Source organism: Melanotaenia boesemani, chromosome 18 (assembly GCF_017639745.1).
Source record: "Melanotaenia boesemani isolate fMelBoe1 chromosome 18, fMelBoe1.pri, whole genome shotgun sequence".
NCBI lineage: Eukaryota > Metazoa > Chordata > Actinopteri > Atheriniformes > Melanotaeniidae > Melanotaenia > Melanotaenia boesemani.
The window spans coordinates 21548984-21562146 of record NC_055699.1 but is presented as its reverse complement, the minus strand read 5'-3'; the positions used below and the strand labels follow the sequence as shown (position 1 = coordinate 21562146).

Sequence of the window (13163 nt, the reverse complement as noted above, 5' to 3'; positions counted from 1 at the left end):
GAAATGTACCCGGAAAACTTCCAAAGGTTTTGCATGTCTGTGGCCAGCATTTCAAAGAGGACTGTTTCCACAACATGGGGGCATGGAAAGCAGGCTTCGCCAACCGTTTGAAGCTGAAGCCAGGTTCAATACCAACTGTCCGTGACACAGCTGGAGAGGTAAGAGCTGGCAGTTATTTTATCGTTTCGGCCTTATTAGTCTGATAGCGATGGGCGGAGCCAACAGCTGAGCTGCTCCACCAGGGTTCCGCCCACCATAAACGGCACATTTCTGAAGCTGCTAAAAAGAGGGAGGTGAAGAGAAGCCGCTGCACTCAAACTGAGGGTCGATTTGTCCTTACCATGGCGGAAATATTTCATTTAGATATTAATGAATGGTCTCAGATTGGGAATAAAGTGTATAATATGGGACCTTTAAAAACAACCTCAGATGACTAAAGGGCTGTTAAAATCAAAGCAGATAAAATACCTAAGCCATCGTTAAAATAAAATAAAACCAATATATCTCAAAATACAAAATACATAAATAAATAATTTAAAAATTACATTAAAATGACATAAAACACATAAGAACATAAATACAATAAAACTCAATTAGAATTTTTAAGCTGGAGGAAAAGCCAGTGAGAAAATGTGTGTTTTTAATAATGATTTAAAATGCTCAACGCTCTGCACTGATCTCATGTTAAAAGGCAGACTGTTCCAGAGTCTGGGAGCAGCGACAGAAAAAGCTCGGTCACCTCTGCCTCTTAACCTGCTTCTAGGAACTTTTAAGAGCAGCTGGTTAGTTGATCTCAGTGCTCTGACAGGCTGTGTTATTAAGACTTTTAAAAACAAGTAATAAAATCTTCTATTTGACTGTTTTAACCTGCATCCTGTTAGCTTCAGCTCACAGCTTTTATTCTTTATTCAGGTTGCAGTACTGCTGGTTGTCAGAGATCGGTTTGGCTTTCCTGGTGTCAGCTCTGAGGTCCAACCCATCCCATCTGATAGAACTGGACCTGAGATACAACAACCTGCTGGAATCAGATGTGAAGGAGCTGCTTGATCTGGTGGAGAATCCAAACAATAGACTGAAAACTTTGAGGTAATTTTACTGACTGTTGCTGTAATTTTTTATTGACAATTAAACCCAATTTATCCTCATCTATATTTTTTGTTGATTACATTGAACAACAACACATTAAACAACTTTAATGTTGTCATACATTTTTATTGAAGTGAAAACGTCTGATTACATTTCATGTACAAGTTTTCTTATATGTACATTTATTTCTTCACGTAGGTTTGATCACCTGAATTTGTCAGAGATCAGCTGTGAGTCTCTGGCCTCAGCTCTGAAGAAAGACCCCACAGATCTGACAGAACTGGACCTCAGTAACAACGAACTGAAGGATTCTGATGTGAAGCAGCTCTGTGTTTTTCTGGCGAGTCCAAACTGCAGACTGGAGACTCTGAGGTCAGACACATTTTACTTGTGTGCTTTGATTAATATCACATGAAAAGTTGTATTGAAACTAAACTGTAGACGTAAGGCTGATGTTATACTGAACCACATCGAGGAATATATTTTCTTCTTCAGTTAGTTAATCCATTTACACTTTAGCTCAACCTTAAAGTTTATATTATTATTAACAAAACATTGAGTCTGTCAGCCAGTATTGACATTTTGATCAGTTATTGAGCCAATATTTCCCCACTACTGTCTAATAATCTGATTTAGTTAGATGACAATAATAATAATAATAACATAGCATCTTGATAATAAAAAAATAAAACCCACATCACATTCTCGTCTTCTCATCAGTTCTCTGTGGGTCAGCTGATATGAATTTTGACTCTCAGTAGAATACGTGAGAAGACAAGTTTAACCCTCCTGACAACATGAGTTTTGTCTGATTAGTGAGCTACACTGGATCAGGATAAAGGAGCTTCCTGTAACATCTCAGCTGTGTGGTGTGGTACCAGGATCAGGAACTGCTTCTGAGCCAGCAACAGATAGTTACAGCATAAAGGGTCAGGCAGGTTCATATAACCAATGTCACCAGTGTCACTAAGCTGATTCTTCTACACTGACTGCTGGTAATTATTTTCCATAAACAGATTCCACCTTCAGCTTAACTTGATGCAGATTATTTAACTAGTTGCACTGTGTGAATCATAATCTACTTGTGTCCATTCAGCAAACAGCTTGTTGTCATTTCATTCTTGCTTTGTTCAGCCTTCGGTGTAGAGGACCAGGAGGGTCTTTGAAATAGCAAAACAGCGTTTTGATGATGAGTACTTAATTGTGGGATGAAAATATAGATTGCTAAATATAATTAGAATACAACAAATATTCATAACAAGAAATCAGAATGTAAAATGTTTTGTAATTACAGATTTTAAAATTCTGTATTGACAAGGAATTGCATATTGGATTATTAATTAATTGCTAAGTACTTTACTGTTTAGTGTAAGTTACCATGGTGACTTATTCTAGTAAGAAATGAACAAGCTTCATAGTACAGAAAACCCAGGCTTAACCCAGAAGTAGGGCTGGACAATAATTCAATATCAATATATATCACTGACGTTCAAACCAGTCAGTGATTCAAGCCAAACAGAAAGAGCTTTAACACATTGGCTACGTAAGAGATGACGTACACCACAGACACGAAGCCCATCCTATGAGCCCGACCAAGCCCAGCAGCAGTTGTAGAGATGGGATTTATGGCTCTTTGAAGGGAGCCGGATCTTGAGGAGCCATTCCTTTCAAAGAGTCATTCAAAAGACTGGCTAGTTCTCACAATATCTTAGAAAATTTCACAATATATAAGAATGACAAACAATCAAAATATGTACCTAAATAAAATCTACTATACAAGATTAAAAAATTATAGGAAAATATAGATAAAAAAGGATAAACCTGAGCAGTCAGTGCAAATTCTAGTAAATGTTTTGGATAGAACTCACAGTATTTGTTTACCAAACAAAACTCTCTGCCCATAGATGTTTCACATGAATGGAGTGTGTTGAACATCAGACTTCTATGATGTCACATGTTATTTATTTTATTTTCATTTTACTCAACTGTACCACTTCTTATTTACTTATTTATTTATTCATTCAGTCATTTTTAGCTGGGGGGGAATGAAAGATTTCATTGAGTGCGTTTATTCTTATTCTACTTTGATGTATGTGTTAATGCTTGTTTTATTGAACAGAGATATGAACTGAGATATGCATAAATGTTTTTAATCATGTGAAGAACTTTGTGTTGCCTATGACATGAAAAGCGCTTTATAAATGAAGTTTGATTTGATTTGATGAAGGCAGTGTCAAAAAATTGTATATAAAAAGAATGGCTCACAAATGAACGGCTCACAGCTGTGAATCGGTTCCCATCGTTCATTTAAGAGAGTCGTTCAAAAGAATCAATTCATTCATGAACGTCACATCTCTAAGCAGTTGGCTGTGCTCAGTGTGAGGTAGAAGGCTAGGCTAAGCTCCAACGTGACAAGTTTCAGCTACAAAATGAGTGCACATGACTGTAATGCAAACGTAACTGAACAAGCTTCCACAAGCGAAAAGAAAGCAGACAACATTGTTGATAAGAGAGGAAAGACTAAGGCTGAATCCCATTTCACCCTTTGCCCTACCACTTAGCCCTACACCTCCGTTTTGCATGTTCGTGTGTAGGGGTAGAGGCCTCCCAATTTCTTAGGACAGAGGGTAGGGGTAAGTGGTAGGGCTATATACCCCTTCAAACGAAGATTTTTCAGAGGCACACTTCAAACGCAGTGGTATAAAAAATTTCCCGTTCTATATGAGAAACTTTTTCTACTCACATTACGCTTTCTTGAGGTGCAGGGAAACACACACTTACAAAAATAAGCCACACAGAAAAAGAGTATGAGAATAGAAGAATATTGTGTTCAAAAATCCAGTTGAAATAGGGAGACACAAACACCAGAGAGTTTGAGTAGAATTGACAATTCTTTGTTTCCCAGAAGATTAAAAGTTACATATCTCTTAAGAGGAGGTCAGCCCTTAGCCTTAGCTGCTTGATCTCTAGTACATGAAGTGCAGAATCCTCAGGTTCAGCCAGAAAGACCTGCCTATCTTAGTAATCCTCCTCTTTTATACTGTTACAATGCATGAGACTATGTGTGTGCATGTTTGTGCCAGTTTATGTGAATGTGTATTTTTGCAGAGCGTTGCTCAGTCTTCTCAGTTCCTCCTTTGGATTCCTCCTTTCCACTCCCGCTGCTGGTCAAGGTGAAATCTGCAAAACACACTTGTTCTGCCTGCATTGCATCTCAGTCACGTACACAGCTGGTGTCTCTCCATTCACCCTGTGCCAGTAGTTTTCTGCTACTATGTTAAGTCTCCCTCTAGTAATTTTCCACTCTGTTTCAAGCTTCTCTGCTCTGCTCTTCTCTATACTATGCTGTGTATTCTGCAAAGCTCATAAAACAGCTTAAAACATTCCCTAATTAAACTGCTACGAGTAAATGAAAATAGAGTAAATGATAAAAGTAAAAATATAAGATAAATGCTTAGAATGATACTGAAGAATAAAATATTTACAACAAGTTCTACATTACATCCTACAAGGGCTGTTGCGATAAGCAATAAGTCAATAAATAGCACGATAAGGAAACAATGAGCGCGACAAGTTTGCCAGCCGCGATCATTTTCATTAGTTTTTTTTCTGTCTTACTTCACCATAGACTGTGTATGACAACAGGTTTCACTATGGAGTATGTCGACTGAACGCTCTCGTTTCTTGCGGAGTGATCTGTCTCGTGTCATTCTTGACAGCAGCATGTTGCAGCGCGAGACTGTGGTGAACCACTAACCTGTACAAGCTGGTATGCTGCATTTGTTTTACAGGGCTTCCAACGTGATACTCACACATTTGAGTGGCTTCTTATGCTCTCACGCTAAACCTCCGATTTCTCACGCTGAAATACACATCAAGAGCAATGCCGGCTAATCGAGACGTTTAAGAGGCTTCTCAGTGGGCCACATTACCTTTGGGCCGGTGTCCCGGCGTATATGTCAAAAAGACGCAGCATTGCAGCAGCGTGGTTCACTCACTGCTCATAGATCAGTCTGACACGCAGTGATGAGGGAGATATTTCAGCTTCATAAACAGCAACGATGCACAATATATCTTTTCCTAGTTTTTTAAATACAACAGGCAGTTTTGCCAGTTTTCCCTGTCTGAGCCCCATGTTTAATATGTTTTAATATATTTTTTGAAAGCCAGTTTTATTTACAGAACAGAGACTTTATTATCTATCATACTTATTGTTTTTGGTTGTGTTTGGTTTTCATTCATTGTTAATGAGACTGAGAGTCCATTCTAGTTATTGTTTTTGTTTTATTTAAAATTTCTTCCAGTTCCAGTGTAAAATGTTCTTTAGTGACTTCTGATGATGTATATGATTATTTAAGGGGTGTCCCAATTCGTAGGGGTTGACTTTCAGCCCTTCCTCTTCTGGCTCTGCTTTTAAGGGGCAAGTGGCAAGGTGAAGGAGAAGGGGTAACAAAGAGAAATGGGATTGGGCCTTATTCTGTGGTACTCAGTGTTGCCAACGTAGAAGACTTTGTCGCTATATTTAGATATTTAGTTGTCACTCCCCTCTAGCGACTTTTTTTAAGCAACTTTTTCTGGTATTATTGGAGACTTTTGGAAACTGACGTAAATGAACGTAGTTTACTCTTATCAGTGAGGAGTGGTTGCTGCACAGGCGCTTCCCCCATCCTAAAGCACTAAGGCTTGGTCCTCCCACAGCTGCATTCAGAGCAGGAGATCAGCTCTGTTTCATGACCTATGGAAGCCCGAAGATTCATAATTAAATAAATAAATACAACATTTTGAAATAAATAAGCACAAAAGATTAATAATTATATCAACAAATACAACAATTTTAAATAAATATCATTTTAATAAATAACAGACAAATATATAATATGACCATGAAATTGTAAAATGGGGTAGTAATATTGTGAAATATATTTAATTATTATTTCATTTCCACTTTTTTATTATTAAATAATTATTTTCACAATATCATACTTTTTAAAATAATCCTTTTTATTTAATTTCTTAAGATTTTTATTAAACTTTTGTTTTACAAATTCAGTTTTTATTTCATAATGCCCTTTCCCACAATGGTCTATGATGACACAACCGTCTCAATGCGAATATCAGCATGCCTTGCTGATATCTCTGCATGGATGAAGGATCGCCACCTTCAGCTAAATCTGTCCAAGACTGAGCTTATTGTCTTCCCAGCCAGTCCTTCTTTACCACCACAGATAAGTGTGCAGCTTGACTCAATCACACTAGTCCCTACATCTTCTACCAGGAATCTTGGTGTCATGGTAGACAACCAGCTGACCTTTAAGGACCATGTTGCCTCGGTTTCCCGGTCTTGCCGATTTGCTCTCTACAACATCAGGAGGATCAGACCCTACCTGACTGAACACACGACCCAGCTCCTGGTCCAGGCTCTGGTCATTTCACGCATTGACTACTGCAACTCCTTACTGGCTGGCCTGCCTGCATGCTCAGTTAAACCTCTGCAGATGATCCAGAACGCAGCAGCACGTCTGGTCTTCAACCAGCCCAAAAGAGCTCATGTCACTCCACTGCTAATTGCTCTCCACTGGCTTCCAGTTGCAGCACGCATCAAATTCAAAGCTCTGCTTCTGGCTTACAAAACAATAACCCAAACGGCTCCGGGCTACCTTCACTCCTTAATCCAGAGCTACACTCCCTCTCGAAACTTACGCTCTACCAGTGAAAGACGCCTAATGCTCCCACCACAACGTGGCGCAAAATCAGTAGCTAGACTCTTCTCCTCTGTTGTTCCCCGGTGGTGGAACGATCTACCAAACTCCGTCCGATCCGCAGAGTCCGTATCCACTTTTAAGACCAAGCTAAAGACTCAGTTGTTTAAGGAGCATTTCCACATTTAGCTTAACTAAATGAGTCAGAAAGATTTGTCCAGCTTTTTGGCTCAACCAAGTACTGAAGAAGCTGTGTGCACTTATGCCCAAGATGATATTGTGTGATGATATCATGCACTTATGCCCAAGTTGATATTATGTGATGAAATCATGCACTTATGACCTAGTTGATATTGTGTGATGAAATCGTGATCCTGTATTTAAATAAAATGACTAAAAAAAAAAAAAAAAAACAATTATATGCACTGCACTAGCACTACATGACAGCACCTGGGTCCAACTGGACTCAAAAGCGGTCTGACTATCACTTAATTATGACGTCCCATCTTGTTTGAATTCATGCTTGTGTTGTTCTTCCTCTCAAATGTAAGTCGCTTTGGATAAAAGCGTCTGCTAAATGACTGTAGAATAGAATAGAATAGAATTTATTTCATAATTTTGTTTTTCAGCAGAATGACTTTAGCTGTCAATCGAAGCTAGTGGGTTGGACCACTGCTTGATGCTTTGAGATCGATTCTTTTTCCTAGACACCGGTCATGGCCGTTCCTTGGGAGACAAACTCCAACATGCAGAGTCAGCAGACAGTAGATATGACCGACTCCAGCAGAGTTTCTGCAGCTTTGCTGACTCTAGCTGATCAAATAGAGCGTGATAATCTGTCAGGAGATGCTGTTTTGACTCGTTTAGATGATATTTTCGAAATACTCAGGATGGTAATTGCTGTACAGGATGCTAACATCGATGACAATATTTTCGTCAGTTTGAGAGAAATTGAGCACCGGGTGCATATAGAGGAACTGTCTTTAAGTGCTGGCAGTCAACGACTTGAAATTCCGCGTGAGACTCTCAGGACTTTGGTGCTCTCTGGCATAACCATCGGGAGCATTGCTGACATGTTTGCTGTATCGCCCAGCACTGTTCGGAGGAGAATGGTGGAAGAAGGTTTACGGTAAGTTACTTTTAGTATTTTTATGGAAATGCAGTGAAATTTAGCTCACTGTTGTATTTTCACAACAGTCTGTACAGTTGTTGCTGTCAATATATAAAAGGATGATTACTTTTTATGATCTGTTTTCTCAAGCACGAAATGTAAAATGCGAGCTGCAAGAACCCCTTTAATAGATAAATTGTGCTTTTTTAAACTGCCACAGAATTATCTTACATATTGCATTATTATTATTATTATTGCATTAAGCCGCTAACTGCACTGCCACTCTTAAATGGCGCTATCATCGTGCACTTGAACTTTATAATATTAGGAGTGTTTTGCCCCATGAGTCTGAGAGTAACGCAGCTTTCATTCTCCTGTATGTACCATGCATGTACCAGAACTGACAATAAAGCAACTCTCTTAAGTTGATGATTGCCAGAAAGAACATGGCAAACAGCAAATTCATTTCATTACTAGCTGAAAACGTTTTTCTAGGCTTTCAGAATTTTGTGTTAGACATAGTATATTTAGTTCATGCATTCTGTAACATTATCATCTGTTTTGATATGCAGGAAATCTGATAGGTATTCTTCTTTTGGAGATGCAGAATTGGATGCCATAGTGCTGGATATTCAGCATTGTCACCCAAATGCTGGCTGGAGAATGATGTTGGGACATCTACGATCCAGAAGAATACACATTCAAAGTAAGGGGATACTGTTTGGATATCCAAACTCTCTCTCTCTCTCTCTCTCTCTATCTATCTATCTATCTATCTATCTATCTATCTATCTATCTATCTATCTATCTATCTATCTATCTATCTATCTATCTATCTATCTATCTATCTATCTATGAACCTGTCAGTACTAGATTTTACTCTTCCATTACCTCTGTAAACCAACTGTGAAGTCACAACATCATGACTATGATATAACTGAAATTGTCTCATCAGGATCTCGACTGGTAGAGTCCATGAGACGTGTGAATCCACAGGGGGTCATGATGCGACGCTTGTCTATTCAGACTGCCAGACGCCGTCAGTACAGTGTGCCAGCACCAAATTACCTCTGGCATATAGATGGAAATCATAAGCTAAATGCACATTTTTTAATTCCATGTACTATCATCAATGTGTCAAATTCTTAGCACTTTCTCATGTACGCTGTAGAGAATCATTCATACTATAACCCCACATACACCACCCATCTATCCATCTTCTTTACTGCTTAGTCCAATTCAGGGTTGTGGGGGGCTGGAGCCTATCCCAGCAATTAGTAGGCAAGAGGCAGGTTATGGACAGGAAACAAGTTTATTACAGGACCAACACAGAGACAGACAACCAGTTCCTACAATATGCAAATCTAGATTATTTGATCTTTTAAAGTAATTAATTTAGCACTTATATTCTGTTATTGCAGTAGCATTCTTGTCATGTAATACACTGCCATCACTTTTAGATGCACATTTGAACTTGTAACTTTTTCACATCAAAGCCCCCCTTTCTATTATAATTCTTTGAAGTTGCATGAAAAAATCTAATAACTCTCTAGAGATGACAGGGATCTTTCTCTTCTTTTAACCAGATGGAGATTTGTTGTCCATGGAGGAATAGATGGTTTTTCCAGGTTAATTGTCTACCTTAATGCTGCCACTAACAACAAAGCCACAACTGTGTTTAATGGGTTCTTGTCAGCTGTCAGGCAATATGGCATACCATCACGAGTTAGGTATGTAGTCAAAGACGTATAATATCTTGACATTCCTCTACTGGACTCTTCCAGACTGTAGATACCAGCAGAATTTTACTGTCTGATTTTACTGTTTATAGTCATATCAGACCTCCTCTTGCCCCAACCTCAGGTCAGACAAAGGGGGTGAAAATGTGAAGGTGGCTCATTTCATGGTTCAGACGATGGGGGAGAACAGGAACTCTCACATTACAGGCAGAAGTGTGCACAACCAGCGGTATGGAATCTTGACTGTTGAAAATGACCCGAGAACAAAACAAATTAAAATAAACTATTTCTCTCACTGTGTATATCTTTACAGAATTGAACGCCTGTGGAGGGATGTGTATGAAAACATCCTTGACCTTTTCTACACAATGTTCACTCAGCTGGAGATTCAGGGACTACTTAATCCTGGGGAAGAAATTGACCTGTTTGCACTGCACAGATGCTTTTTGCATCACATTCAGCATCATCTTCAGGCATTCAAAGAAGCTTGGAATCAGCATGGACTGAGAACAGAAAACAACTGTTCACCCCTTCAACTCTGGTCGCTGTACAGAAAGGAGGGACATGACTTTTCACAGGTACACATTGATCTAATCAAAATTTGTTATTGCTTAAAACATTTTACCGTGTAGATGGCACACAAGTCTACTTCTGCTGGGTCAAACACTAAATAAAGTTCTTATTACCTGTTATTACCTACATGTGCACCTGTTGGCTCAGCAGGAGAGGACAGTGACACAGCTACTGTGCAAAACATTTTGAATTCTTTTTCAGGTTCCTGACGACTACGGCATCGACTGGACAGGACCACATAGTCACCTCCCATCAACTGAGATTACCATTCCTGAGATCCAGCTCCCCCGTTTATTCAGTCAACAAGAACTTGCAAAATTACCACACACCAATGTTCCACTCAGCCAGGCTTTGCAGGTTTACATTCAAACTGTTCATGCACTCAAACATTTGCTTCATAGCGACTTTTGAAATGAGAGTGCAAGATGCATCACTTTGTCATTGCTCATGTAGTTACTTTGGAAAATATATACTCATTGTCTGATATAAGTCATCCTTCCTCTAATAGTCCGATTGCTAATCTGTGGGAACTTAACTTTCATTCAGCTACGTCACAGTAATAAAGACACTGAATATGACCATGTAGTGTGTCTCCTTTATTAATTTCTGAATGACAGACAAACAGTACAATAACTGCTGCTGTCACACACTGTGTTTACATCTGTGTGCTCTTGTAACAGATTCTCAAGCTTAAATCCTTTTTTTACCACTGGAACAACTGTGGTAACCTAGCAAACGTTTTCAGACACAAACCTCTGTGCCAGCTCTGTACATAAATTTGTACACATGTAACAACACAGATTTATTAGAATGCATGCACTATGATTATGCCTTAATTTTCCACTACATGTCTGTATTGCATCTGTATGAAGCAAATATTGACAAAAATGCAATAGAAATACAGAGGGGTCCAAAAGTCTAATAGCCCATTGAGCGTGTTTAATTCTCAATTTAACTCGAAATGTAAGGAAAATAATCACCTAAAAAACAGAAGATGTTATGTAAAATTGAGAAATATCTATTCTTTGTTAATGTAGTAGACTAGTTATTAAACCAAGGCTTAAATGACAACATCAGGATTGTGTAATATGATTTCAGGACCCAAATAAATGGAAAAATGACTTCATGTCACTTCACATTACTGAAACCTTCATGTAGGTGTATCTGTATTTTTCCCTGTCTGTATAATTAACTGGAACTCACACATAGTGCAGCAAAAGAAAAACAAACACAACTCCATTGCAGTTTATATCAATCCTAAACCAGACCAAAACCTGAGTCAGATGATTTGAGACATGCCTGCATATCCACACAAAATTACTCATAGTTCTGGTAATGTGCAGGAAGACGCAGGACCTCAAAACAGGTGGAAGACTTAGGAAGATCTTGGCTATTCACCACTTCTACAGTCATTTCTGTGGGCAGGACTTCCCATCCAGTCCAGAATTTCAGAAGGGCCTTATGTTGTTCACATGATGCTGCAAGAAAGAGGTTGTTTCTGACAACATCCTATATTATTGTACTTGGTTACAATGTATGGGATGTTACATAACTGTAAGAGACTTACCATTTTCAATGAAAGACCGAAGGTACCCTGTTACTCTGCACTGGTCCTCAACAGCGCATTCTTCCTCATCTTCATCATCTTCCATTACAGGCCACACAATCTTTTCTATGATAGACTGCATGAAACAGTACAGTACTGATAAATCTTTCTTTTGATTGTTATTAGAATTGTCTGCCAAGCATGTCAAACTGGTTTACATTTAAAATTTTTCTGTAATACTTGTGGCAATCGTCATATTTATATTACTTTTTAAGCTTTGTGCTTTCTTCAGATTTGAAAAAGGGGTAAGGTTGCACTTTACCTCACAAGTGGGAGCAGTCTCTGATTCCCTTGGTAAGAACAGGGGAATAATGTCAGCTCTTTCTGTGAGAAGCGGCCAAACTATGGTCTCCTCAGCTGCTTTACCTGGCGACTTGTTCGAGTCATGACCTGAAATGGTGGGAACAAAAAATTCTTCAGTTTACAGAGTGCTCTACTACACACTTTTATGTTTAAATACTCAAATGTCTTTAACCTATATGAAGCAACTCATCTTTTTTGGAATTTTAGTTTTGCTTTCAAATTTAACAACAAAGGCTCCTGATTAGAACAAACCATAACTCACAGCATGGAATAAAAGACGTTCATACACCCACTGTCGATTGGTTTGTGTGACACCTGGCAGGTCCCAAGAAAGTGCCAGCTCGAGAACATTGCTTTTTTCCTTTTCTGTTAATTCAGCACTGCTGTCAAGCTATACATAAATAAAAAGTTAATTAATGAGTGATAAACAGTGATACCATTCTACAGAACACACCATTGTAAATTTAATATTTAAAGAAATAATATTTTCCATTTATTACAAATAAATGGAACTAAATTCCAAACCAGCTGAATAGTGCTGCGGATATCAATATCTGGGCAATCCTCAATCTGAATTGTAGCCGTTTCAGGTGAACCACCGAAAAGGACATGAATGATTGCAGGACTCATCCCAGACACACATGGTCCACCATGAATGAATGAATGGCCCATCATTCTTCCTAAATTCAAACACCAAAATTCACTAAGCATGTCATTACAATGTTAATAACAAAGCTAGCAATGTGGCTATTTAGGAAACATCTTACAGAATTCTCCCTCAAATGTTGTCTGATTATCTACAGTAGATTGATGCATAGCTTCAATTTTGTCTTTACAATTTTAGTTATTAGAATGTGACAGTAATAGTGCTGAGCCTTTTCCATTACTACACAATACTTTACCTGCCACTAAGAACATGTCACTTTCCAGCAGAGTTTGAGAGGTAGATGGTGTCAAGTGATCTGGTTCTCCATCAAACAATCTTGTAATGTCTGTGTTCCCTGAACAGAAAATGGCAACGTTAACATGCTACAGCAAAAAAACTC

At 38.6% G+C, this 13163-nt stretch overlaps 3 protein-coding genes across 4 annotated transcripts in view; 2 read left to right on the top strand and 1 right to left on the bottom strand.

The window, feature by feature from the left end:
• The window catches only part of LOC121628730 (NACHT, LRR and PYD domains-containing protein 12-like), a 354419-nt gene that overhangs the window by 50502 nt on the left and 290754 nt on the right, over positions 1-13163 (bottom strand). Inside the window, exon 18 of the mRNA XM_041968025.1 lies at positions 277-284. The gene's annotated coding sequence lies outside the window, so the exon portion shown is untranslated. The remainder of the gene's footprint in view (positions 1-276; positions 285-13163) is intronic.
• Positions 1-13163, top strand: part of LOC121628724 (NACHT, LRR and PYD domains-containing protein 12-like) — a 2607341-nt gene that overhangs the window by 2530666 nt on the left and 63512 nt on the right. The window contains exons 34-35 of the mRNA XM_041967976.1: positions 913-1086; positions 1285-1458. Of these exons, the coding sequence (XP_041823910.1) occupies positions 913-1086; positions 1285-1458 (348 nt within the window). The remainder of the gene's footprint in view (positions 1-912; positions 1087-1284; positions 1459-13163) is intronic.
• Positions 7443-11512, top strand: LOC121628755. Of its 2 annotated transcripts, XM_041968074.1 has the most exons (4): positions 7443-7914; positions 8504-8602; positions 9949-10213; positions 10410-11512. In XM_041968074.1, the coding sequence occupies exons 1-4, from the start codon at positions 7502-7504 to the stop codon at positions 10617-10619; spliced, it is 987 nt and encodes a 328-aa protein (XP_041824008.1). In that variant the 5' UTR covers positions 7443-7501; the 3' UTR covers positions 10620-11512. The 2 variants fall into 2 exon arrangements, 1 of the variants encoding a protein (XP_041824008.1); XR_006008240.1 differs by lacking the exons at positions 7443-7914; positions 8504-8602 and adding an exon at positions 9733-9864 and having other exon boundaries at positions 10410-11511.

What these genes read in the sequence shown, in the direction of transcription:
- LOC121628755 (XM_041968074.1), top strand. Translation starts at nt 7,502, where the DNA reads ATGGCCGTTCCTTGGGAGACAAACTCCAACATGCAGAGTCAGCAGACA. An exon ending in ATGGTGGAAGAAGGTTTACG is followed by an intron (nt 7,915 to 8,503) that starts GTAAGTTACTTT and finishes TTGGAGATGCAG; the next exon opens with AATTGGATGCCATAGTGCTG. An exon ending in CAGAAGAATACACATTCAAA is followed by an intron (nt 8,603 to 9,948) that starts GTAAGGGGATAC and finishes ATATCTTTACAG; the next exon opens with AATTGAACGCCTGTGGAGGG.